The sequence below is a fragment of the Oncorhynchus mykiss genome, chromosome 7 (assembly GCF_057628025.1).
Source record: "Oncorhynchus mykiss isolate SJ-2025 chromosome 7, ASM5762802v1, whole genome shotgun sequence".
Taxonomy (NCBI): domain Eukaryota; kingdom Metazoa; phylum Chordata; class Actinopteri; order Salmoniformes; family Salmonidae; genus Oncorhynchus; species Oncorhynchus mykiss.
In genome coordinates, this window is record NC_143028.1 from 61782087 (window position 1) to 61808911 (window position 26825).

The window sequence follows — 26825 nt, forward strand, 5'->3', positions numbered from 1 at the left end:
CAAAGGGTGGACAAACTCCATATTAATGCCCATGATTTTGGAATGAGATGTCTGGTGAGCAGGTGTCCACATCCCTTTTGTTATGTAGTGTAGTATTTGTGATTTTATGTGACACATGTAGCCTACATAATGTATTGAAAATTAGGAACAAATGAATTTCCCTGTTGAAAAATAAAGATCTTATAAGTTCTACGATCCAAGTTCTGAGTTCCGAGTTCTAATGTTTTTGCAGAATCGAGTCATTGCCACAGAGTTGCATGGTGCTACTGATGGAGATCACCTGCCAGTGGACGTTACGGTCAGCCAACAACTCCCAGGGTCTGCTGGGCCTCAGGACTTTAACCTCAGCCTGCTCCTGGAAGATCTCATCCAACTCTGACCGCTGGATCTCACAGCCACGCAGACGCCACAAGGCTAACATGCATGCACACACAATGCATTATGTAAATACAAACAAATGATTAAAAAAAGTACACAGATGCATGCAATTGATACAAAGACTGCCCATCCCTGCTGATGCAGAATAATGAATAACAGCAGCAGAACTTGCTCATGTTTTTACTGTATATATCGCTCACACTAACTCACATACAAGAGGAACAGAGCCATGTGGCTCAGACAAGAAAGTACCGCACACAGCCACAGACTAACACAGGTCATGGTCTGGCTCTCCTCCTACCTACCATTGATACAGGCCTCCTTTTCCCCTGGTCTACGAGGAGGTATTGAGAGCTTTCTGGGAACCAGTGGAGAGTGAGGAGCTGGATGAGGCCTGGGATGGCATTACTGCCCAGTAGGTATTGCCATCATGGCTCACTGCCTAAGATCTCCCTGGAAACACATGACCACCATCAAATGAAATACTGACTTAATTAAACAAAGTTTCAAACTGCAATTATTTCCCCAAACAAGTCACACAATCTTTTGTAGGTGCTAGATTGATGTGTAACACTGAACTGCAAGCTGATTTCGTAGCCTCCGAATGCTACAACCTGTCCTAACACCACTCCAAGTGATGTGAAGATGGCTGGACGACAGGGAAGCAGCCCCTTGCAGGTGCTTGGGAGCGCTCTCTCCAAAATACATGGGTTGTACATTCATACTGATCCCTGTGATCCCTGTGAAACCACTCATCCCTGTGAAAGGAGTGGATAATTTCTGTCGGTGGTTTCATTTTCCAATATCAAACATACTGTAATTGTACAGCTGTTTGTCTCATTTGTCTTATTATGTATAAATACACTGTTTATGCCATCAACATTTAAAGACCTAAGAACAAACATACAAGTATTACAAATGTTTCTATTGTAAAACCCCAAAATCGTAATGCAGTCAGTGGCACAATGAGCATGGTTTGATGACATAAGAACCCCCATCTAAGAACCCTCTTTTTTAATATACAGTACATACCATATACAGTACATACCAGCATTGATTCCAACCAGGACCCTGGAGATGATGATCATTTCAAAAGACTTGGCAGCTCTGCTGGTCATCGCTAGGAGTGAACTCAGCATCAAGAAGATATTATTCAACAGCATAGTCTTCTTCCTGTGAGAGCAACACAGTGGTTTTAAAGTAGAGTAGAGTACAGGAGAATAGAATAGAGTAGAGACAAGTAGAGTTAAGTAAATCCTGAATATCAAGGAATTAATTACGTTAATGAAAATAGTACTCATATAGATATCGTATACTGCTCTGGCGCCACCCTGCAAGGTTCAGAGATCTCTATCAGCCTTGAGAAACAAACACCTCCACATTTTTTATTGACTGACTCCACTGTGAGGAAACATAAAATAAAGGTAGCCTTGCTGTCTTCATAATAATAATTCAGTGGGTGCTTATATTTGTTTCACAAGTCTGTATTATACACGTGTGAAATGGAAATGTGTTTTTTTGTCCCAGACCTGCTGTTTTCAACTCTAGAGACAACAGGACCGGTAGAGATACTCTGAATGATCGGCTATGAAAAGCCAACTGACATTTACTCCTGAGGTGCTGACCTGTTGCATCCTCTACAACCACTGTGATTATTATTTGACCCTGCTGGTCATCTATGAACATCTTGGCTATGTTCTGTTACAATCTCCACCCGGCACAGCCAGAAGAGGACTGGTCACCCCTCATAGCCTGGTTCCTCTAGGTTTCTTCCTCGGTTCCGGCCTTTCCAGGGAGTTTTTCCCTAGACACCGTGCTTCTACACCTGCATTGCTTGCTGTTTGCTGTTTCAGGGTGAGTGCGGGGAGCAGGAACAGGGCGTACTGGACCCTGGAGGCGCACTGGAGGCCAGTACGCAAAGCCGGCGCAGGATATTCTGGTCCAAGGAGGTACACTGGAGACCAGGAGCGCTGAGCCGGCATCCTCCTTCCTGGCTGGATGCCCATTCTAGCCCGGCCAATGTAAGGAGCTGGAATAGAGCGCACCGGGCTAGACTAGGCACTGGAGACACCGTGTGCTCCACCGCATAACAGTAAGCACAAGGAGTTGGCTCAAGTCTCCGACCTGACTCATGCAATCTCCTTGTGTGCCTCTCGGGCTTCTGTGCCAGCCATGTACCCTCATATCGACGCCGTTCCTCCTGTGCCATCTCCACCTGCTTCCATGGCAGGGTCTTGTCCCCTGCTATTACGTCCTCCCAGGTCCAGGATGTACTCCACTCCTCTTTCTCCAGGGTCCAAGATGTCCACTCCTTTTTAGCACGCTGCTTGGTCCTTTCTTGGTGGGTTGTTCTGTCACGTTCGTCATATTGATGATAGGCGTACATACTACTTTAATAAAGAGAGAACACTGAACAAAACTATACGGACGCTATATGACTAGTGCAAACAGGCAGCTAAACATCGAATAATAACCCACAAACTATCCAAGGAATATGGCTACCTAAATATGGTCCCCAATCAGAGACAACGATAAACAGCTGCTTCTGATTGAGAACCAATGTAGGCAACCATAGATATATAAACACCTAGACTAGGAAACCCCATAAACATACAAAAACCCCTAGACAATGAAAACTACACAAACCACCCTTGTCACACCCTAAAGAAAACAAAGATTACTAAGGTCAGGGCATGACACTGGGTTTCTGTACAGCACTTTGTGACATCAGCTGATGTAAGAAGGGTTTAATAGATACATTTGATTGATTGATTGATAAATTGACAACGTTCAAAAATACAACGTACAAATAAAACTTAATAAGCTTCTCAGTGAGGACAACATACCAAGGTTACCAGACATCCTTGTGTAAAAAGCTGATATTGATATTTATAACATTGCCTTCAAAAGTAGGCCAAAATGTATTAATCAAATAAGTCAAATTATCCTCCAAAGGTTACGCTCATGGGTCCAGCTATAAGAGCTCCGGCAGCCTTCCCATGGAGTAGATGGACATGATGCAAGTCCAGAACAGGGTGACCTGTTGAACAGCTGAGCATCCCAATGCTCCCGAAACATCTTGTTCACAAAATTCTGAATAAACTGAGAGGAAAGGTAGAGGGAGCATACTGTATGTACACACATGGGCACATAGACACACACACACACACGGTTTACTTTCAGAAATATTTTACTATGATGGGTGCATTCATTATGGCAAGGTTATAGCCATACTGACGAGTGCATACAATGTCACTATTAACATCACATTTAAATCATTGCCAGTAGAAACAAGTATAACTTTTTTTTTCTTCAGAAACACAAATGATAGGTTGGTTAGGTTAGATTATATTTTCTATTTTCAAGCAAAATTGTAACAGTGGAACTATTCGGTCATCCATAAAGTCGTTGTAAAGTGCTTGAATCATACAGGTTGGCCAGGACGCAGAGCGCAGACCCCCAAAACATCTCTACTATAAGTACAGCAAATTTCCAATTGACATCAATGTGTGACAGTTTGAAGTTTGTGTAGCCTGTAGGTCACCAAGTTGAATTGAGGCACATACAGTATTATAGGCTACGACCAACATAATTTGCTAATACTGATCAGCCTCTTCAAATGTTGCTGTCCAGCCAGCAGATGGTGCTGCACTGAAGGTTTATGGGTAATTGCATTTGATGAGTTTTCAATTCAATACTTCAAAGTAAAACCAGTTGTAAAATACCAGGGTGGGTTGCAGCAACATGAATGAACACTTCAATTAAGGTTGATATATTAATCATGTTGCATAAAACGTTAAACCTAGTATGGAATTAGTCCTAGTTACATTTAACCCTTCATCTAATCTAAATTTTCACTTTGAACCAGGATCAAGTCTACTCTTGTTTCAAAATCAAATTTAAACTTAGATTAGGGTTTAATTATAAACTGCCCCTGGAGGTGGTTTAAGTGATGAAATTACATTGCATGTGCTGTATTTTTGGTATGACTACCAATTTAACTATTGTGGCTTATCATGTTTCTATAAGTCAACTAGCCAGATATCTAATTTATTCATCTAATAATTTAGCCAGCAGTGACAAATCAGGGTGGGTTGCACCAACATAGATAAAGACTGCCAAAAATTGCTCTGTGTGACCAGAGGAAAAGGTTAAACTGGGTTAAATCAAGACTGATTCAGTAATCATGCTTAACAAAACTTCCTGGTTAAATTCAACCCTTTATCTAATTTTAAGTTAAATTTGCACTATTACTGTTGTCACTTTTGGATATTACTACAATGTACTATGTATTTTTGAACCCATTGAACAAAATGTTTTTTTTAGCTGTTCTCTCATTAACTTTCTGGTGGTAAATTAGTTTATATCACTTAACTCACCTCCAAACAGACAATTCTCTCTGACATGTGTCAATATTATGCTTTCCAACAGACCCCTGTAGATCCAAAGCTCTAAGACAACTGGCAAACTGCAGAAAGTAAGTGGTGTCGAATATAATTTTGTAGTGAATAAGTGTGCATAAATATAGTGGAGCAAACATTTACATTATGGGTCAAACACTTGGTGTCATGGGGCGACGTGTTCACACATTATAATGCAATTACAGGACCGAGCACAGTGAAGCATGATGACAATTCTGGTGACCCACTACCAATCTTCCCTTTAAAAAAATGAGGCACTGAGCAAATTTCAAGTCTGCTGAGCCTAAACTTGAACATTTACTGTGAACACTGAGGCTGCACTCGCTTTAAGTTACAGACAATGATCAAGTAGGCTACTGTGGCTATTTGATCATAAAGTAGGTCTACCAGAGTGGCCTACCATCAAAAACAATGGAAAAAAATGTATCCAATAACATTGTAACATGGAAATAGCTGTTCTATCATTCAGCCTACAGTAGTGGTGGTGTTCAGCAGCCAATGTGTGATGTTCAATGTAGGCCTACATTTCATGAGCCTTTTGAAAAAAAACATGTTGGGATTGACATTAACCTGTTTATCCACTTGTCCTTCAGACATGGAGGTGACTGAAAATGTTGTTGTTTGATGCAAGAAACCACTTTACAAAATAAAATGCATTCTTATTCCTATACCATTATAACAGAGAATCAGACAAATGATGCAACCCTCTGCCTATTGGCTCTTAGCTTATTCAAGCCTGTCTCAAAATACAATACTGCCCCTTTAAGACAAAAAAAAGCTCTTTATCTGACTTGCTTTTCAAAAAGGTCTAGAAATGTACACACTTTGTGCTTTGTAGAAAGCAATCACTCCCCCATTGCTGACTATAAATGATCTACAACTAGGCTAATAACTCACTAACTAGTAAAGGATATGAACAAATGTCCACACATGGCTTCAGTACATGCAGCTTTGATCTCAAAACAAGCACATCTACTCACCACCACTCATGCTGTGAACACAGTCCAGTTCAAAGTGAATGGCTCAGATCCATATATGGCAATGGTCTATTTGCATATAGGCCTAATGCAAATCTGATTGGTTATGCCACACCAGTCTTTTTAGAGTACTGGCTGAGTCATATGTGTCAATGCAATAGAATCCTACTCCAAAGCGTTCTGCATAGTTTGTTTTGTTTCGGTATGTTGCATTGAACGCTAATATTGCGTTGATTCGATCACAATTTCCACAGTAAAGGGAAACTTTGATAATGTTAACTAAATGGGAACAGGGCCGGTCCTTACATTTTTGCCACCCTAGGAAAGACAAAAAAAATCTGCCTGGGATGTAGCCTACTGAATGTGGTAGGCCCACCATTTGTAAAAGAGGCCATTGCATTGGCTTTATTTGTCACACCCTGATCTGTTTCACCTGTCTTGTGCTTGTCTCCACCCCGCTCCTGGTGTTGCCCATTTTCCCCATTATCCCCTGTGCATTTATACCTGTGTTTTCTGTTTGTCTGTTGCCAGTTTGTCTTGTCTCATCAAGCCTACCAGCATTTTTTTCCCATATGCCTGATTCGTGTTAGTTCCTGTTTTCTAGTTCTCCCGGTTTTTGACCATCCTGCCTGCCCTGAGCCTGCTGTTCTGTACCTTTTGACACTGTCCTGGATTACTGACCCCTCCCTGCCCTGACCCTGCCGTTCTGTACTTTACGGACTCTGACCTGGATTACTGACCTCTGCCTGCCCTTGACCTGTTGATTGCCTGCTCCCTGTTTTGTAAATGAACGTTTGTTATTTTGAACTGTCTGCATCTGTGTCTTATCTTGAGGTCTGATATTATTAGTCTTGATTCTTGTGACTAATCAATTTGGCTATTTAAGCTCTGAATATCAGCTAACCAACTTTATCAGACGTTATCGTGAGCCTATTTGCAATGTGTTTACACAGCAGGAAATGCAGAAATATTTTTTCTGTTTTACTATGATAAGCTGGTCAAAAATGTACAGAAACAAACTTGAAACCACTGATCATGACACTTGGGTGAAACTCCTGGACAACAGTTATGATTGTCCATTCCATATTCATTTTTCCTTTACCTGTCTGGTTTTAGGATACGTTGTTTATTAAGCTGACAGCACATGTTTTATTTGATTGGGCGCCATTTTAGGTTAGGGTATTTGATCAGAGAAACCTGCATGATGTTAAGTGTCCATTCAATACATTGCCATACATTTCATACATACATATCCATACATACATACTTTCATGGATATGAATGAAAGATTTTGATGTTTACTATTTCAAGACCAACATCCTTTTAATTTGGTTTGGAAATGTAAAAGAACATGCTCTGTATCTGGAGTTTTCTGAGTTTCAAGGTGCATGGGTGTTGTTGGATCAACATAAAGGGAATGTGCTCATTAACCTTTATCAGTTTTATGCTGATTTGTGAGTGTATTAAGTGGAGTGGAGCCAACTGTTATTGCTCTATGGAAGCATAAGTATGCAGTATGCAGACATTGATTCTGTAAAATCTGTCGGCACATATGGGTGCACTAGATGTAGGCTACATACACTGAATAAAAATATAAACGCAACATTCAACAATTTCAATGATTTTACGGAGTTACAGTTCATATAAGGAAATCAGTCAATCAAAATAAATTGAAAAGGCCCTAATCTATGGATTTCACATGACTGGGAATATAGATATGCATCAGTTGGTCAAAAAAGGTAGGGGCGTGGATCAGAAAACCAGTCAGTATCTGGTGTGAGCACCATTTGCCTCATGCAGCGTGACATCTCCTTCGCATAGAGTTGATCACACTGTTGATTGTGGCCTGTTGAATGTTATCCAACTCCTCTTCAATGGCTGTGTGAAGTTTCTGGATCTTGGCGGGTACTGGAACACACTGTCATACACGTCGATTAAGAGTATCCCAAACATGCTCAATGGGTGATATGTCTGGTGAGTATGCTGAAGAACTGGAAAATGTTCAACTTCCAGGAATTGTGTACAGATCCTTGCGACATGGGGCCATGCATTATCATGCTGAGGTGATGGACGAGGATGAATGGTATGACAATGGGCCTCACGATCGCATCACGGTATCTCTGTGCATTCAAATTGCCATCAATAAAACGCAACTGTGTTTGTTGTACGTAGCTTATGCCTGCCCATACTACAGTATAACCCCACCACTACCATGGGACACTGTTCAAAATGTTGACCGCTGCCCACACAAAGCCATACATGTGGTCTGCGGTTGTGAAGCCAGTTGGACGTACTGCCAAATTCTCTAAAATGACATTGGAGGTGGCTCATGGTAGAGAAATGAACATTCAATTATCTGACAACAGCTCTGGTGGACATTCCTGCAGTCAACATGCAAATTGAACGCTCGCTCAAACTTGAGACATCTGTGGCATTGTGTTGTGTTACAAAACGGCACATTTTAGAGTGTCCTCTTATTGGCCCCAGCACAAGGTGCACCTGTGTACTGATCATGCTATTTAATCATCTTCTTGATATGCCACACCTGTCAGGTGGATGGATTATCTTGGCAAAGGAGAAATGCTCACTAACAAGGATGCAAACAATTATGTGCACAAAATTTGAGAGAAATACGCTTTCTCTATGGGATCTTTTATTTCAGCTCATGAAACATGGGGTCAACACTTTACATGTTGCATTTATATTTTTGTTCAGTATAACTGCCCATATAAAAGCCACCACCAAATTGAAATATGAAAGCCAGTCATTTGAAGATTGAGTTATAATTACAAGATTCTTGTGATAAGTTTAATTTTACTCTAAAACATTCCCAGAGAGAGCAAAGACAGAATGATATTGAATAATCACTCGCTCTTTCTTAATTCAATTAAAAAGTGAAATAAACAATTAACAGTAAACATTACTCACAAAAGTGTCAAAGGAATAGATACATTTCAAAGATTAAATTATGGCTATGTACAGTGTTGTAACAATGTGCAAGTAGTAGAGTACGAAAGGGAAAAATATATATATATATATATTTATCACTATCTCACGCCGCTCTCTCTCTCTCCAATTACATGTGTCCCATGATAGAGCTCCTCAGGGGACGCTACTGACAAGATTACGTGTGCCGTGCGTGAAAGGGTTTATTTCGACAGGAGAAGAGTGGAATTGTTTAGGGCATGGACTTAACGTCTCCGTTTAAATGTAATAAATATGAATCGAAACGAAGTATTTGAAGACTTGTTGGTTGATACACTTTAATGATGACATATCAGGCACGTCAACTCAGTTTGCACATGGCATTGGACAATAATGAAGTTGCTGAATAGCGACGCACTTGCATTGTTTGAGAAATTTCTGAAGAACGTCAGTTAGTAGCCTATAGTGGAGAAGCAGAAAGGTTTTTTTTACATTTAATTTTAGACGAATACATTTCTCTCGCCTGACGGATGCGTGCGTAGGCCTACACAAATATTTATGGAATTGAGCAGAGAACATTCTAATTTCGGAGGATTATCTTGATAGACAACCTTCATCATGATGAATCGGGCTTTCTGGGATGCGATATTTCTCATTACTGGTGAGTTCAATGAAAAAAAAAAAAAACAGTTGGTAAAATATTTTAAGGTGTAAAATGTTAAATATAAAATGGATTTGAGTAAATTTGAATTTGCTATACCATAAGGGAAAAGGTCCTTATTATTTCCTAATAAACTAGCTTTGCTTCTGTAGACCATTTTCCTTACAAATACAATTCCTTTCAAATAAAACCTCAACCAGAGGTCCCTGAAAAAGCAGGGAGAAACGACAATTGTAAATACAAAATATTAACAGTAACCTCTATTTCAATATTTTCGTGGGCATCAGAAAGGACAAAGTTGATACTCCAGGCCTATATAGCCTAACCTAGCCTACTCATACGCTGGGAATTTGGTTTCCAGGTTTGATTGAATATGGCTCCAATTTGTGAATTCTAACCATTTTTATGGCTATCCCTCAGGGTCGGTGACATTTCACCTTTTCTATGAGAAAAAAGATGGTTGGCCGACCAATGAGCCACTGTTGATGTTTGATGTAGCATGCGTTAACTGTCAGTTCAGACCTATTCATAGGTTTCTAATGGCCTCGTCCTTTTAGTAGGGAGGGAATACTTGACCCTGCTACTGTTATTGGTTGTTCAGTTACACTGGCTTGTGTACAAAATATAGCTCTATTCCCTACACAGTGTACTAATTTTGACCAGGGGTCTTAGGGCTTGGGTTAAAAGTAGTGCACTATGTAGAGAATAGGGTGCCATTGGGGACAATCACTACCTTGACACAGCTTCATTCATTCATTTGCCCTCTCTATTTCTGGACTTTGTACCTTGTTGCGTGCACAGTGTCCTTAGCAAGATCACAGGGATGTCACCCATTTAACTGACGCTCAGTATTTAAAATTGTTTTCTTTTATTTTTAACCATCATTTGAATTCTCAGAAAGGGAAGAGCTTGCAAGAAAATGGCCCTTCCTGAAACCCTTATGACAGACTGCAACCATCTATTATCTATCTGAGCAGTATGGTGATGGCTAATTTGATACTCAGCATTTTTATTGTCTGAGTGGCGCAGCGGTCTAAGGCACTGCATCTGTGTCGTCACTACAGGCCATGGTTTGATTCCAGGCTGTATCACAACCGGCCGTGATTGACAACAAGATGGCGCCGAAGAACATGGCTGACGTTTTACATTCTCCCAACCAATTGTGCTATTTTGTTAGTTTTTTTGTGTTTTTATTTTTTTAACTCATTGTGCACATAATGTTGCTCTTATGACTGAAAATAATTTATTCTTGAACTGCACTGTTGGTTAAGGGCTTGTAAGTTGTATTTGGCGCATGTGACAAATAAAGTTTGATTTTGATTGGGAGTCCCATAGAGCGGGGCACAATTTGCTCAGCGTCGTTAGGGTTTGGCTGGGGTAGGCCGTCAAGTAAGAGTTTGTTCTTAACTGACTTGCCTAGTTAAATAAAGGTTCAATAAAAAAAATGCCTTTCTCCATATCACTGAATAACAGTGAATACTTACAGTATTCTAATTGTGTGATCTCTCTCCCAAGACCTGTCTATATTAAGACTATCCCAGCTTAGACCTATTATAGACCCATTGTAGTGTGTTCATCCTATTGCCACTCTTGGACTACTCAACTGGTAAGAGGAGCTCCAAACATAATGATAAATGTGAGCGGTATGAGTACAGAACATGCCTCAGCATGCAATCCACAATGAGCCCAGTGCAAAAAATCTTGTGTTCCAAGTGGGAGATTAGTTAAACTTTAAGAGCAACAAGTAATCTGGAGACGGCCTGTTTCCTGATTGTCAACTATTAAAGCCAACTGGAATTTTGTTCGTTTTTCACTGATCACTCTTGACATTATTACTGATGTATGCACTTTATCATTTCATAATCTGTTTCTTCCAATAGGTTCGCTCTTTACATATGGAACAGGCCAGGATAATTCCACTATTGCTACTAATTCTACAATGACCACCACACCTCCCGTAACTACCACCACTACCACTGTAAATGTTACTACCTCTTCTACTACCACCACCAGTATCACCACTACAACCACCATTCCAGTGAAAAGTATGTATTTGTGTGTGTGTGTGTGTGTGTTTTGTCTTTGTGTGTGTAGATGTGCAGGTGACTGCACACACACATTTTATAAAGGCTTTTCTAGTGAAGAGTCAGATGGCAACAGAGAATGTATTTCAAAAGTGGACACATACTAAGCTACACATGAATTAATTGGTTTATTTTTTTCATAAATCTAGTTTCTCAGCCTGGATAGAATGTAGCAAAAAAAATTATCAAGTAGCCTAAATCCCAGGTTAGCAACTATCACATTTCCGCCATTATCTGTGAGGCACCATTTAAAATCCAGAAATGACTAATTTCCGTTCCTCCTAAATGTTATCCTCGACTGACTGCCAAAATCACATGAAGAGAGAGATGGACTGTATCCCAAATAGTGCACTATGTAGGGAATAGGGTTCCATGTTTGACCAGAGCCCTATGGTCCCTGGTCAAAAATAGTGCACTATAGTGAATAGGGTACAATTTGGGACTCTGCTAGAGAGGGGCTGAGGGGTAGCTGGGGCAGATGCCTCAGGGAAGAACAGAGAGCTTTATACAGACTCTGAAAGAGAGAGGGGAGAAAGGACAATGCATGTAGGCTGGAATCCAACCAGCTATTTACTAATGGAATGGAGTGTGTTACGGTCGGCTGTACTGCAGCAGTCTGTCTGTTCATCCTCTCTCTCTTTCTCACTTACTCCCTCTCTTCCTCCCTCTCTGAATGCCACATTGTGACATCTGTTTTGGCTGCCCGAGAAAAGATACTCAGACTTTTGTTTGGGCCAGTCAGGTTGGAATTTGAAACCCTGACTGTATAGTTGATGAGTAAGAAATTTGTCCAGACACAAAAATGTGGTTACCGTGTTCTTCCTGAGTTCTGACCTCTTCAGCTCATCCCAATGTTAATTTATTTCAGAAGATGAATTATGTTATTCTAGCCATAATAAATCAAGTTTGATTGGATGTAAAGGGTAGAGGAGAGAGGCTGTGTCTGTGAAAGCTTACTAGCTGTCAAATCCTTGTCTCCTCTTTCCTTGTTTCCTGAATTCCTCTCAAAGCTCAATAGAGTAGAGCTCGGAAGGAGGGACCTTTTGATCCACTCCATAAGGAGGAAGCAAGGACGTGATGGCTAGTAATCTTTTCAGACACAACCATGGAGTGAAAAGGGTGAGCGTTTTACTTCCTGGCTTCAGGGATGTGCTTTCTCCAGACCTCTAATGGGTTTGATGATGGACAGATGTTTTGTTTGCTGTGTCGTGGCACTGGGGATTTGACATGGGGTTAGACTTGTCCCTTGGAGGGCCCTGTCCCTGACATAAGCCATGACAACCCCAGTCACTCAGCGATGTAACAAAAGGCTTAGAATAAGTTTCCTCTGCCTCAGGAACTTCCCCAACTGGAGGCATGGGATGGAGGCGTGGGAGTAGATTTTGACATTGTTGTCCAAGAATTAAGTTATTTTAGATCTATGACACTGACTGACCTATGGAGTTTTATAAGGCGTATGGCCAGGTTATTGGGCTCTTTTGCAGTGTAATCCTACAAAGAGAGAAACGGCATGTTGGAGGGGATCAGTTTGAGCAAAGCTAAGTGCAGAATTTCTAATCTTCATCACATATTGAGTAGTTATTTGGAATACAAGGTGATTTATAAATCATTGAGTACGTGCAATCTGACTGCAATCCAGTTGCACAATGTTTTAGAAATACCCTTAAATGTCATTCTTTCTCTCTGTCAGAGTTTGTTGCAGCAGCTGTTCGATCCCACTTCGATGACTGTCCTGACTCCCACAGCCACTTCTGTTTCCATGGCACCTGTCGTTTCTTGATTCTGGAGGAGACACCCGCATGTGTGTAAGTTCAACTTCTCTTTCTCTCTCGCTGATACACGCACCCACATAGTTGAAATAAGGCTACATCCCACAGTAAGGGATTGTCGTCATTATTTAAAAATCAGGTGAATCATCATTGTGTTACTCAGTCTGTATGGGAAATTGTTCTTCGATAATGAACTTGTGACCTGTCACAAGTAAACTGTAAAAGGTTAGCATATGTTGTAATTATTTTATTTTGAGTGGTCACCAGTTAGTAGGATTTATGGAGAGTTTGTTGGGCAAGCCACCCAGTTTTAGGTCTGTCTGTGACATCCAATTGCTTATCCCAGTTACTAATAATCATGTACCCATTAAGAAAATGACTAAAACTGTTACATCCCTGTGGATTGATAAGTAATTGAGAAATTGTATGGTTGAGAGGGATGAGGCAAAGGGAATGGCAATTTAAGTCTGGCTGCACAACTGCTTGGCAAACGTACTGCAAATTGAGAAATCATGAGACTAAACTGAATAAAAAGAAGAAGAAACTACACTATGAAACAAAGATAAATGACAAAGAATGATAGTAAAAATCTTTGGAGCACCTTAAATGAAATTGTGAAAAAACGCAAACTCAGCTCTTCCATTCATTGAATCAGATGGCTCATTCATTACAAAACCCACTGATATTGCCAACTACTTTAATGTTTTTTTCATTGGCAAGATTAGCAAACTTGGGCATGATATGCCATCAGCAAATGCTGACACTACACATCCAAGTATATCTGACCAAATTATGGAAGACAAGAATTGTAATTTTGAAATCTATAAAGTGAGTGTGGAAGAGGGGGTAAAACGTATTATCTATCAACGATGACAAGCCACCGGGGTCTGACAACTTGGATGGAAAATTACAGAGGAAAAGTGTGCGCCCTCGGGCCTGGAGGAAAGCTAAAGTCATTCCTCTACCTAAGAATAGTAAAGCCCCCTTTACTGGCTCAAATAGCTGACAAATCAGCCTGTTACCAACCCTTAGTAAAGTTTTGGAGAAAATGGTGTTTGACCAGATACAATGCTATTTTACAGTAAACAAATTGACAACAGTCTTTCAGCACGCTTATAGGGAAGGACATTTAACAAGCACAGAACTTACACAAATGACTGATTGGCTGAGTGAAATTGACGATAAAAAGATTGGGGGGCTGTTTTGTTCAGACTTCAGTGTGGCTTTTGACATTATCGATCATAGTCTGCTGCTGGAAAAACATATGTGTTATTGCTTTACATCCCCTGCTATATTGTGTATAAAGAGTTACCTGTCTAACAGAACAGAGGGCGTGGAAGCTTCTCCAACATAATCCAGGTAGAATCAGGAATTCCCCAGGGCAGCTGTCTAGGCCAATCTTTACTAACGACAGTGTGTCTATGTATGCGGTGTATGAGTAAAGCCAGTGTGTCTATGTATGTAGATGACTCAACACTATACACATCAGCCACTACAGCAACTGAAATGACTGCAACACTTAACAAAGAGCTGCAGTTAGTTTCAGAATGGGTGGCAAGGAATAAGTTATTCCTAAATATTTAAAAAACTAAAAGCATTGTATTTGTGACTAATCATTCACTAAACTCTACAAAATCTTGTTATAAATAATGTGGAAATTGAGCAAGTTGAGGTGACTAAACTGCTTGGAGTAACCCTAGATTGTAAACTGTCATGGTCAAAACATATTGATACAACAGTAGCTAAGATGGGGATAAGTCTGTCCATAATAAAGTGCTGCTCTACCTTCTTAACAACACAATCAACAAGGCAGGTCCTAGTTTTGTCACTCTTGGACTACTGTTCAGTCGTGTGGTCAGGTGCCACAGAGGGACTCAGGAAAATTGCAATTGGCTCAGAACATGAGTCAATCTCTCTCTCGCATGTCAATCTCTCCTGGCTCAAAGTAGAGGAGAGATTGACTTCATCACTACTTGTATTAGTGAGAGGTATTGACATGTTGAAAGCACCGAGCTGTCTGTTTAAACAACTAGCACACAGCTCAGACACCCATGTATACCCCACAAGACATGCCACCAGAGGTCTCTTCACAGTCCCCAAATTCAGAACAGACTGGGATGCACACAGTACCACATAGAACCATGACCATATAGGACTCTATTTCACATCAGGTAACTGATGCAAGCAGTAGAATAAGATTTTTATAAAAATGAAAATTACACCTTATGGAACAGCGGGGACTGTGAAGCAACACACACATAGGCACAGACATATGCATGTATATACACACACGATAACATACACACACGTACACATTTTGTGTTGTAGATAGTGGAGTATCGACCTCAGGGCTCACACTTAGTGTGTTGTGAATTCTGTAATTAATGTATTGTCATGCTTTTCTAAAATTGTTTAACTGCCTTAATTTTACTGGACCCCAGAAAGAGTTAATTGGGATCCATAATAAATACAAATGCATCCAAAGTGTGTTTAGGATCTGTTCTGTCAGTGCTATGTTTGTACACTGATTCACTGCAGTTCGTAGAGCTGGTCTGATCATGATACGAATTTCACTGGCCTATGGAATTGGAGCGCGACAGTTCACTTCTCACTGAGTGAGATGAGCAGAAAAGGGAATTCCGTCCAGGGTTAGGCTCTTTGACCTAAACCCTTTACTAAAATGCTCTTTAGTAGCGACCTCTTGAGACACTTTATGGCATGTTCATAATACGAAGGGTATTGTATGGGTAGCAATATGATGCAAAATAGTTTTGCAGACTGAACTATTCTTTCTGAAACGTAGGGCTAATAGTTCTACTTACCTGTTCTACTTCATTAATCTCTACCTCTATTAGTCTCTTCCATAGAGATACAATATATTTATAGATGTTATATTTAATGCTGTGGTCTCTCCATTGCAAATGGAGTCAGTGAGTTTGTCAAACAGCCTTGAAGGATCAAGTCCATGCTGCTGTATGAAGTTTTACGTCCTTTCTCCACTTCATGTTTGACAGGTGTCACCAAGGCTTCGTAGGGATGCGATGTGAGCATGCTGACCTGCTAGCTGTGGTAGCCACCAATCACAGGCAACAGACAGTTGCCACGGTGCTAGTTCTGTGTGTGATTGGTTGCGTCTTGACGATGCTGCTCTGCACCCTTTTACAGTAAGTACATGATGTCTGCTTAATAGGAAAATCTCTCCGTGACTTATCCCATTTACTGAAATGGCATATCATAAAGACAACTACGTGGTTGATTAACCAACCACACTGTGCTTAACCAACCACACTGTGATTCTGCTCAATGAACTGTCCACAAGAGAACAGCAATCTCCCTCTGACACTGCCCATTCACTGAGCCTACATACCTTGTGTAGACATCTGCGTCATTACACTGTGATTAACCAAACATACTGCACATGCTACCATGATGAGTTTGTCCATGAAGTAAGATTAAAAACCCTCCACTGGTCTTTAGAAGGTAATTTGGTGTGTTGACCTGAAATCATTCGTCATGAAGAGTTTGTCCTCTCTCTCCCAGTTGCTGGTGGAGGCGGGACGGTTTGGGGCGGAGGCACAGACTCCACTGTGCCCCAGAGAAACAAGGCAGTATGCTGAAGGGCCGAGGGTCCTGCTGTCACTCTGAAAGTGGTACAGACTTCAACTTGTTTTTCATTTTGTACTTTTACCTAGTTTTGTCTTTTGTCTGTTTCACATTCCCAACTGTTATCATGTTTGAAATGTGAAACTACAGGGTTTCTAATTATGGTAATCGGTATGGGGTATTTTTGTAATCAACTGGAAAGGGTAGATGGCTATGAGCCTTAGAGTTCGGTTTAATGGCCTACTGTGTCCAATCTGCTGAAGCATACTGAACCTTTCTCTGTGCGTATAGGACCCATCTGGTTTGATCATGACCGTATTAAAGGCTCACACGGTGTATGGGAACCATTGAGGTGTTGCTGACACTGCTGTAGCTAATTTATGTTTCTTGTCCTTTACATCCATAGACATGTAGAACTCTCACTTGAGGTCTCTACTCTAGCTCCCACACAGGGTTATGAGAACACTATACTGAGAAAATTGTTATGCCCATATTAGAACAGGGTTCTCTATAGACTATGCTATTAAGGCTATGCTTACTACTGTACTCTGTCTCATGCTGTATGAACTTTGAATGTTCTTGACTCGTGTTTTGGGGAAGTCCACACTAACAACATTATCATCACACCCAGACCGCAATGTCAATCAAATTATAAACCACCTTCCTCCATAGATATACTGTACTGTAGTTAGATGCTTGAAAGACTCCGGTCTTCTCAGTGGCCTCTCTTACCCAGCAGTGGCATGCTATGGGTCTATCTGATGGTTATGCAAACCCAGGACCAATATTTCCTTATGTAAGTTTCCTATATCATGTAGAAATTTGACTTCATCTGAAACACAATTTTAGAATATAATCAAATAAAATAAAATGTTATTTGTCACATACACATGGTTAGCAGATGTTAATGCGAGTGAAGCGAAATGCTTGTGCTTCTAGTTCCGACAATGCAGTAATAACCAACATGTAATCTAGCTAACAATTCCAAAACTACTACCTTATAGACACAAGTGTAAGGGGATAAAGAATATGTACATAAAGATATATGAATGAGTGATGGTACAGAGCGGCATAGGCAAGATACAGTAGATGGTATTGAGTGCAGTATATACATATGAGATGAGTATGTAAACAAAGTGGCATAGTTAAAGTGGCTAGTGATACATGTATTACATAAAGATGCAGTAGATGATATAGAGTACAGTGTATACATATACATATGAGATGAATAATGTAGGGTATGTAAACATTATATTAGGTAGCATTGTTTAAAGTGGCTAGTGATATATTTTACATAATTTCCCATCAATTCCCATAAGGTACTTTTCTGATGTAATTGAATGACATGTTCTGTTTCTACTTTGTCCTCACATCCCTTATTCACAAGGTACCATTGGGATTGTGTTTTGTTGTTTTTAGGTGGCCTAGACTACAGACTTTATCTTTGTTTGGTGGGATAGTGTGTTTTTATTGTAGTCCAGATCAGGGGTTATACACACAATGGTTGGAAACTCATCTCTCATTTAAAACAGCGATCAGACAATTCTCATGGACTTGTCTTCAAACCTTAGTGCATAGAATAGACTGTAGTGACTTTGAGCATGACTTCTGAGTCTCCATACCACATTGTCCTTTTTACAAAATGGGTTGATATGGCTATCTGATTTCCTTGTTTTTTTTATCTTATAATTTCCCCTCAGTGGTGTAAGAGAAGAACTCCTGCTTGGAACGCCAGGGATTTTCATGATGGGCTGCCTTCTCTCTTCCTCTGTCTATTCAATCCTAAAGACTGCTGGGACATATGGATCATACCTAAGATGGGCATCAGACACCTGGCTAATAACATCCTCATAAGACTGAGAGGGAGTAGAGACCCCCTCTATCTCTATTACCAGACCAAGGGAGGCCCATTTGATGTGAGAGTTTCATGTCCTTTCAGAACCTCCGCACACTTGGAATACTGTGATCTCACTACTGTTTTAATGCATGGAGGAGAAGAGATGGGAACTGACCGGTCAGAAATACCAAATTCTCCAGGAACAACTCTCTGGAACTGGACTCCTGAACAGATACCCTCTAAATTGTGAGCGCTTAGTGTGACATCATCACTGTAAAGATGATGAAGTCAAGGACATGACCAGGAACATGCTGGACATAAGAGAAATACTTTTGACAACTTGGTGTCCTGTGGGGTTTTTGGCGCATGAAAGCAACTATTTCAGATTTCGATTTGAGGTATAACTTTGTTTTATTCACTCAAACTCAGAGGAACTCAAAATTCTTCAATTTTTGTCTTTTAAGAAGCTAAACACAAGCTAAAAACACAATGAACAATTGTTTCATCAAAACTTAAAGCGCACAGAGATTTAGGTGGGGCAAGAACATTTTAGTTTCTGTTTTAAGCAAGGGATATTGACATACCTCACCTGACAAAAATGGGAGATTGCTACTGGGACTCTTTAACCCCACTGTGGATTAAGGACCAATGGTGGGACTTGGACATAGATATGGGAGAAATTAAATGCATGCAAAAAAGTAGATATAAGAGGACTGTATAGTTTCCAAAAACATTGCCAACCTATAGTCCCTTATTAACTTATCTCCCACCATGTATCATTATTCCTGATATGCCCCTCTTTCTATGAGTGTGCACATTGCATTGTACCTCAGATATTGTAGTGTTGTTTGTTTCTTTCCATTCCTGAACAAAACATGCATTACATTTTCCTCTGCCTCAGAGGTTTGAGTGAGTGATGCACATACAAACAGACGTTGTGTTCTAGCACTTGTTTTATGCACATATGTTACTGGGAGCATTGTATGCATGAGATTCTTATCATGACCTATTCTAGATGTACACTTCATTGTATAGTAATGTTTTCTTGTGGTACACGTCATAGCAAGCTTGCTCACGATTGCATAGCACACTTCTGCACTTAGGTTTCTGTTACTTCACATGTGAGAGATGCCAAATGCACCTGAAGATCTTACATGTCTGATAGAGCACAGAAAGACTCATGCGACAAGCGTCAGTTCTGGGTAATAACACTGTAACAGAATGATTGAGACTCAGATATTTCACATTAAAATATATGTAAAGTAAAAAACAATCATTGCAAAGTTAAACAAACCATGCAGTTATATGCACAGATCTACTTTGAACAATGTTACAAAAACATATTTAATTGAAGGACAGTGCAGATGCAAAGTTTGGTAACAGAAGGATAGTTTGTGCCGTTTGTGCCATCATTCTTTTACCAAACTTTGTATCTGCACTGTTCTTCAATGTATTTATTTGTATGTCAAAGTAGTCCTTGTGCATAGTTGTATGGTTTAACTTTGCAAACAGTTTTTTGTTTGACATACATTTAAAGTGAAACCTCTGTCCCAGCATCACTGTTACCATGGAATTGCCCTTCTATAGGGTGCATCCAGCCCTGTTTCTATTTATGAAACATATTAGACAGCACAGCGTTTGTATTTATTGCACACCACAAATATGCACAAAACACAGCTTTTAGCTGGAATGACTTGTTTATTAACTGGAAATTGTGCAACACTTTTTATAGAGCATAATTTTTAGAAGCTGTTAAAACCACACTTTACAGATATGGTACAATAGATGTCTGAATAAGAAAATATGGTGGAAGTAGAGCGCTGAAGCGTATGAATGGCAATTTTTGTACAGTATTGGACAAATGAATTGCTGAAAAACAAATACTTGGGGAAAAGAAAGTTGTATGGAGACCTGCTTTATATTTATTTATACATGTATATATTTAATTCAGACATTTTGTCTATGATTATTATACCATAAGCCTACCATTTGGTGGAAATGGAAAGCAGCCTAAAACCAAATTTTGAAGTAAATAAATGTTTGGAGCTTTCAAGTGTATTAAAAATTTGCAAAAGATGGTGAAAGAGAATTGAAGTAGGAGGGGTAAGCATGGAAAACACACCTACTGAACAATGTAAAGTTGTAAACTATACAAATGAAATATAATCTGTGTACTCTCATGTTTTCATTTGAAGAGAATAAGGATCATGGACTATACAGTATTAACTTCAGACTTGACCTTGTCAATGATTAACCTCTTGGATGTTCATCAACAGTACAACTGTACTGGATATTTTCTTTGGAACTAACCAGTTGTATGATGATGTAATGTCCTTGACTTATGTTTTTTTTCTTTTTCAATGAAGACTGAAATTTGTGAAGGTGGCTGTCTCCCTGCTGTTTTCTGTTGCTCAGTAACATAGCAAGATGTCTACTCGCTAACAGAGGAGAAAGGGTCAATAATGAGAAGCTAGTGGATTGTTGGAACACAGTGTAGACTTACACCTGTCTATATGACCCACTTTTTGATCCTCACTTGACTTTCTCTCTTCCTCCATACTCTATCCATTGCGTGCCGCTACTTTCACCTCTCCTCTTACGGCAGTTGCCCTCTTTATTTAGAGCTCTGTCCACCCCCCCTTTCTACTGAATATTTTAAAAGGCAGAATAAATGAAAAAAAAACTCTAAACAAAACCTCAGGCACAATTGGGGAATAAAGAGCCTCGGTCCTGAGTGCTTTTTTTTTTAGCTGAGGGAAGGAAAGGTTTTATTCTATTTACTTCCATGGCTATTTGTTTGCTTGTTCCTTGTTGAGTGAGAGTAGATGTCGCTACAAGAAAAAAAAGAAACTGTGTCTGTACTTGTTCAGTGCATGAGTATAGCCTGTGTGACGTTGCCTCACTATCTCCATTCATTTGGCTTTTTCAGTTGCAGATGTCTTTTGCTTGACCACCACCACCACTCGTATCCATCTTTTGCTCTACCCTTCCTGTTTCTCCCTCCACGTGCTTCGTTTCCCAATCCCATTATGTTAACAATTGGATTTGTGTGGAGTCCTTAAGAGCCGTTTGGCTGAGCTACTAAACCCAGCTTTGAATTAAGAAGCTCTTTTGGGGTATCCCTCCCTATGGATACCACTGGAGGCTGGTTGCTATTTAATTGGTGAGGATGGACTCATTCCAATGGCTGGAATGGAATGATATCAAACACATGGTTTCCACGTGGTTGATACCATTCCATTCACTCTCTTCCAGCCCTTATTATGAGCCGTCCTCCCCTCGGCAGCCTCCTGTGATAGATGCACAAAAGGCTTACTGTGTGTTGGAGAGGAAGAATGGATAGAAAGAGGAGGATGATCAGATGGAGGAAAAGGGGAAAAACCTAAAGCCAAGCTCCAGTTCAGCTGTTATGGCCCTATAATGGAGACGATGATTTTGCCTAAAGCTCTTTGGTGCCACTCAGGGCCATCTTTTTCTTTTGGTGTTGGTTTTGAACTTCTGACCATCCTCTCTGATCCTAACCCAACATTCCCAGCATCTGCCTTGGCGCAGATGGCAAGGCTAGGCTTGGAATAACAGTATTAGGGTTAAGTGAGCAAGCTCCAACTCCCCCGCCTAGCTGTCCATCCTCCCAGCCCGATGTTCCCTCTCTCCCCCTCTGATATAATCGCTGATTGTGCTCATACACATCATCATGATCTCTGCACTCAACATGTATGTAAACGCAGGCACTATTCAATGGGATATTTCTTTGTAAAAAGGGATCTATTGTTTCCGCAGTAATGGCCTAACTCTTCCGTTTCCGCATTCACTTATCTCTTCCATTGACGCAGTGCATGGTTATGTCGTGTCTTTGGCATCATTAAATTGAATACTTATTTTATCAAATAAATTCTCTGTAATTATTATTACGTGATTAAACTAAGCATGTAAATATAACTAACTAGGAAGTATGGGCACCAAAGAAAATCTTCAGATTACAAAGTTATAATTTTCCTAATAACTCTTCAGATATTTTAATATCTGATCAATTAGTCTAATTAATGAATTATTCTTTACCTCATGTTAGTCTCATGTTAATCTGCATGAACCCAGCCTCTAATATGATTCATCCATACATCAATTGTCTTAATCATTTATTTACTAACTAAATAAATCATCACAAATGCATAAACGAACAGATATGGTTACAAGGAAATGATAGGGGAGATTCCCTAGTGGGCTAAGCCAATATGACAGCTTGGTGGAGAAAGGGAAGTGTGTGTGGACTGAGAAGGGTGGGAAAGACATGAGTCGCTACACAGTTGATAATTATATTAATTGAAATGCTAATCCTCTGCACATAAACGCTCACTCATTCGGGAATAATTGCAATCAATATATATATTTACGCTCGGTGTGTCATCTTGATCTCTGTTGGAATCATTCGTCTTTCTGTTGGAAAGTTCATCCAAGTGTCTCTCTGCTTCCCTGAAGTCTTTCGTGGTTAGAATAGATACTTCAGAGTACCATTCAGAAATGTTCTTATAGAATAGATGTTTCGGCAGTTGTCATGTCTTCGCATCCCTGGTTAACAATTTCTAGCTGCGGACTAGTAATTAGTATCTAAGATTTGCTCTTATTCTGTTTAACCATTTCCACCCGTGTAGCCAATGCTCCACGTGGTATGGTTAGGAATTCAACAGCCATTACAACCTTAGCTTGTACTGAGGTTTTTGTGGTCTCTACTCAAACCTTTGCCCCCTCAGCTGACCGAGGTAAGCATGGTCTGAAGAGGAATTCTTCAGGTGTTTTTTTTTATCCGTAACAGTAGAGAAGGGCTGTTCCATGACGCCAGATCCTGTCTGTGCTCATGGGGGTGGGCCAATGACTTAGTTAAACTTTAAAGGGAATACAATTCTCTCACATTAACATCATTTCACAAACAGTTTAATCTTTACTCATCTCATTCATTTTATACAATAATTAGACGCAAACCTCATAATGGAGACACCTGTATAAACAGAGATATGGTAATGTGGCTGTGTGGTCTTTCATGAGGTCACAAACATGAAACAAAACGGACCGGGTTGTAGCTGGGTTCTCCACCGACTGTTTACACATTCTCCAAAACATGGATAATTGTTCAGTTCTGTGATTGTAGAAGAAGTTCCTTTATTCTACTGTGAAACTCTCTCTCTATACTGCATGGCCAGGAGGAGTCTCTTCTAGGAATTTATGACCTGAGATAACAGAACCTGGGTGTAGGAGAGGGAGAGGTTTGCCACACTCTATACCCAGAAAGGGCCACGTCATGACAGTTGTATAGCAGATGTCAAACTCATTCCATGGAGGGCTGAATGTCTGCAGATTCTCTCCACCCTTGTACTTGATCGATGAATTAAGGTCACTAATAATTAAGGAATTCCCCTTTCCTGGTGTCTAGGTCTTTAATTGAAAAGAAACTAAAAACCTTATGTTTCGTAGGATTTTGTCACCCCAATCATAATCATTACAACTTTTTTTCTTAATTGAACCTATTATATTTGAGTTCGTTGTCATTTGATCCAGTACAATACAACAAAATGTATCATTGATTAGACACCTTTTTCAACAAAACTCAAGTTATTTGATTCTTATTCATGCCACATCTTTGACTTAGACATTACAATACTAGAACAAGATTAGAGGGTTTCCCCCCCTTATATGCAAATAAAAGGGAAAAATGTGGTACAGTATCAAAGATATGAGCATTTCTTTCATTTAGTATACAGTAGAATAGTCAGCTATGAATACAAATAGAGAATGTACCCTTTACCCTCTGTTGGGATAGGGGGGTCCCACCCGGGGGGGTCCCACCCACCCACCCAAATCAACACCATTATCCCAGGAACCCTAGACCCACTCCAATTTGCATACCGCCCCAACAGATCCACAGATGACACAATCTCTATTGCACTCCACACTACCCTTTGCCACCTGGACAAAAGGAACCTCCCACGTGAGAATGCTATTCATTGACTACAGCTCAGTGTTCAACACCATAGTGCCCTCAAAGCTCATCAATAAGCTAAGGACCCTGGGACTAAACACCTCCCTCTGCAACTGGATTCTGGACTTCCTGATGGGGCCACCCCAAAGTGGTAAGGGTAGGTAACAACACATCTGCCACACTGATCACTGCCTGGTATGGCAACTGCTCGGCCTCCGACCACAAGGCACTACAGAGGGTAGTGTGTACGGCCCTAAAAATTGCCAAAGACTCCAGCCACCCTACTCATAGACTGTTCTCTGCTTCTGCACAGCCTGTCTAGGTCCAAAAGGCTTCTTAACAGCTTATACCCCCAAGTGATAAGACTCTTGAACAGCTAATCAAATGGCTACCATGACTATTTGCATTATTGCTCTTTAATAGTTATAAATTTTTTACCTAGTTTTTAATATTTCTTTATATATATAAAAAAAGTGTTTTTTTTGTTGAATTTTATCCCCTTTTCTCCCCAATTTCGTGGTATCCAATTGTTTTTTTTAGTAATACACAACCCAACCAAGCCGCACTGCTTCTTAACACAGCGCCATCCAACCCAGAAGCCAGCAGCACCAATGTGTCGCAGGAAACACCGTGCACCTGGCAACCTTGGTTAGCGTGCACTGCGCCCGGCCCGCCACAGGAGTCGCTGGTGCGCGATGAGACAAGGATTTCCCTACCGGCCAAACCCCCCCCCAGGTTTCCTCCAGATGTGACACTTGGCATTCAGCCCAAAGTGTTCAATCTTGGTTTCATCAGACCAGAGAACCTTGTTTCTCATGGTCAGAGTCCTTTAGGTGCCTTTTGGCAAACTCCAAGCGGGCTGTCATGTCTTTTACTGAGGAGTGGCTTCCATCTTGCCACTACCATAAAGGCCTGATTGGTGGAGTGCTGCAGAGATGGTTTTCCTTCTGGAAGGTTCTCCCATCTCCACAAAGGAACTCTATCAGAGTGAACATCGGATTCTTGGCCACCTCCCTGACAAAGGCCATTCTCCCTCGATTGTCCAGTTTGGCCGGGCGACCAGCTCTAGGAAGTCGTAGTGTTTCCAAACTTCTTCCATTTAAGAATGATGGAAGCCACTGTGCTCTTAGGGACCTTCAATGCTGCATAAATGTGTTGGTACCCTTCCCCAGATCTGTGCCTCAACACAATCCTGTCTCGGAACTCTACGGACAATTTGTTTGACGCCATGACTTGATTTTTGCTCTGGCATGCACTGTCAACTGTGCAACCTTTTTATATAGACAGGTGTGTGCGCCTTTCAAACCATGTCCAATCAATTGAATTTACCAAAGTTGGACTCCAATCAAGTTGTAGAAACATCAAGGATGATCAATAGAAACAGGATGAACCTGAGCTCAATGATGAGACTCATAGCAAAGGGTCTGAATAATTATGTAAATACGTTTTTTTTAGTTTGAATACATTTGCAAAAGTCTAAACCTTTGTTCACTTTGTTATTATGAGGATATTTATTTAATTCATTTTAGAATAAAGGCTTTAACGTAACAAAATGTGGAAAAAAACTAGGTCTGAGTACTTTCCGAATGCACCGCATACAATCAGCTGACCTATAGACAAAGGAACTTGTATCTTACTCTATAATTATGTAGCATGTGTTCTGACGTAAAAGTATTTACCACATTTAAAGACATTCATTTGGCTCCCTGACTTGCATACTGCTAGGCTACTGCTTTTTGAGCTCCAGACAACAACTATCTGTAGAGAAGTTATAAACATATTCTCTGAAGATGGGAATTTCCTCACTGCAGGAACAATAGGCAGTGAGGTGTGAGCCTCATTCTGGTACACGCTTAATTTAAGTTAGTTGTGGAGGACAGGCTCATAGTAACACACAGTGTTGAAAATGTTAACTCCTGAATCAACACAAAGAATGTTACATTGAAAAGGTAACACTGGCCAATTTGCTGTGTAACAAAAGAGCTCTACTATTAAAGACCAACAAAGAATTCATGCCTTTTAGGCCAAAACTACACAACAATGAAAATAGGCTTAAGATGGATAGCGGTATGCTTTTCACTGGGTTGTACTGAATGGTGGGATGGACCACCCATGCAAACAAATAAAGACTGGTTCCTGCCCTCAGATTGGATGCACTTTGGAGTGCTTCTCTCAATCATGTGCAGCCAGTCGTAGCTT

The 26825-nt window shown here is 40.4% G+C and overlaps 1 protein-coding gene and 1 pseudogene across 1 annotated transcript; one reads left to right on the forward strand and one right to left on the reverse strand.

Moving 5' to 3' along the window:
• Nucleotides 1-217: 217 nt before the first annotated feature.
• On the reverse strand, nucleotides 218-4784 carry LOC149982627 (solute carrier family 2, facilitated glucose transporter member 11-like; annotated as a pseudogene).
• Nucleotides 4785-8870: 4086 nt separating this feature from the next.
• Nucleotides 8871-21036, forward strand: tgfa (transforming growth factor, alpha). The gene is made up of 6 exons (XM_021610290.3): nucleotides 8871-9362; nucleotides 11243-11407; nucleotides 13137-13251; nucleotides 16230-16379; nucleotides 16756-16865; nucleotides 18519-21036. Exons 1-6 carry the CDS (start codon nucleotides 9320-9322, stop codon nucleotides 18524-18526), a joined length of 591 nt encoding a protein of 196 aa, XP_021465965.1. The 5' UTR covers nucleotides 8871-9319; the 3' UTR covers nucleotides 18527-21036.
• Nucleotides 21037-26825: the final 5789 nt, after the last annotated feature.

Coding starts and splice junctions, on each gene's coding strand:
- tgfa (XM_021610290.3), top strand. CDS start 9,320: ATGATGAATCGGGCTTTCTGGGATGCGATATTTCTCATTACTG. Junction 9,363..11,242: donor TGCGATATTTCTCATTACTG/GTGAGTTCAATG, acceptor TTCTTCCAATAG/GTTCGCTCTTTACATATGGA. Junction 16,380..16,755: donor CTGCTCTGCACCCTTTTACA/GTAAGTACATGA, acceptor TCTCTCTCCCAG/TTGCTGGTGGAGGCGGGACG.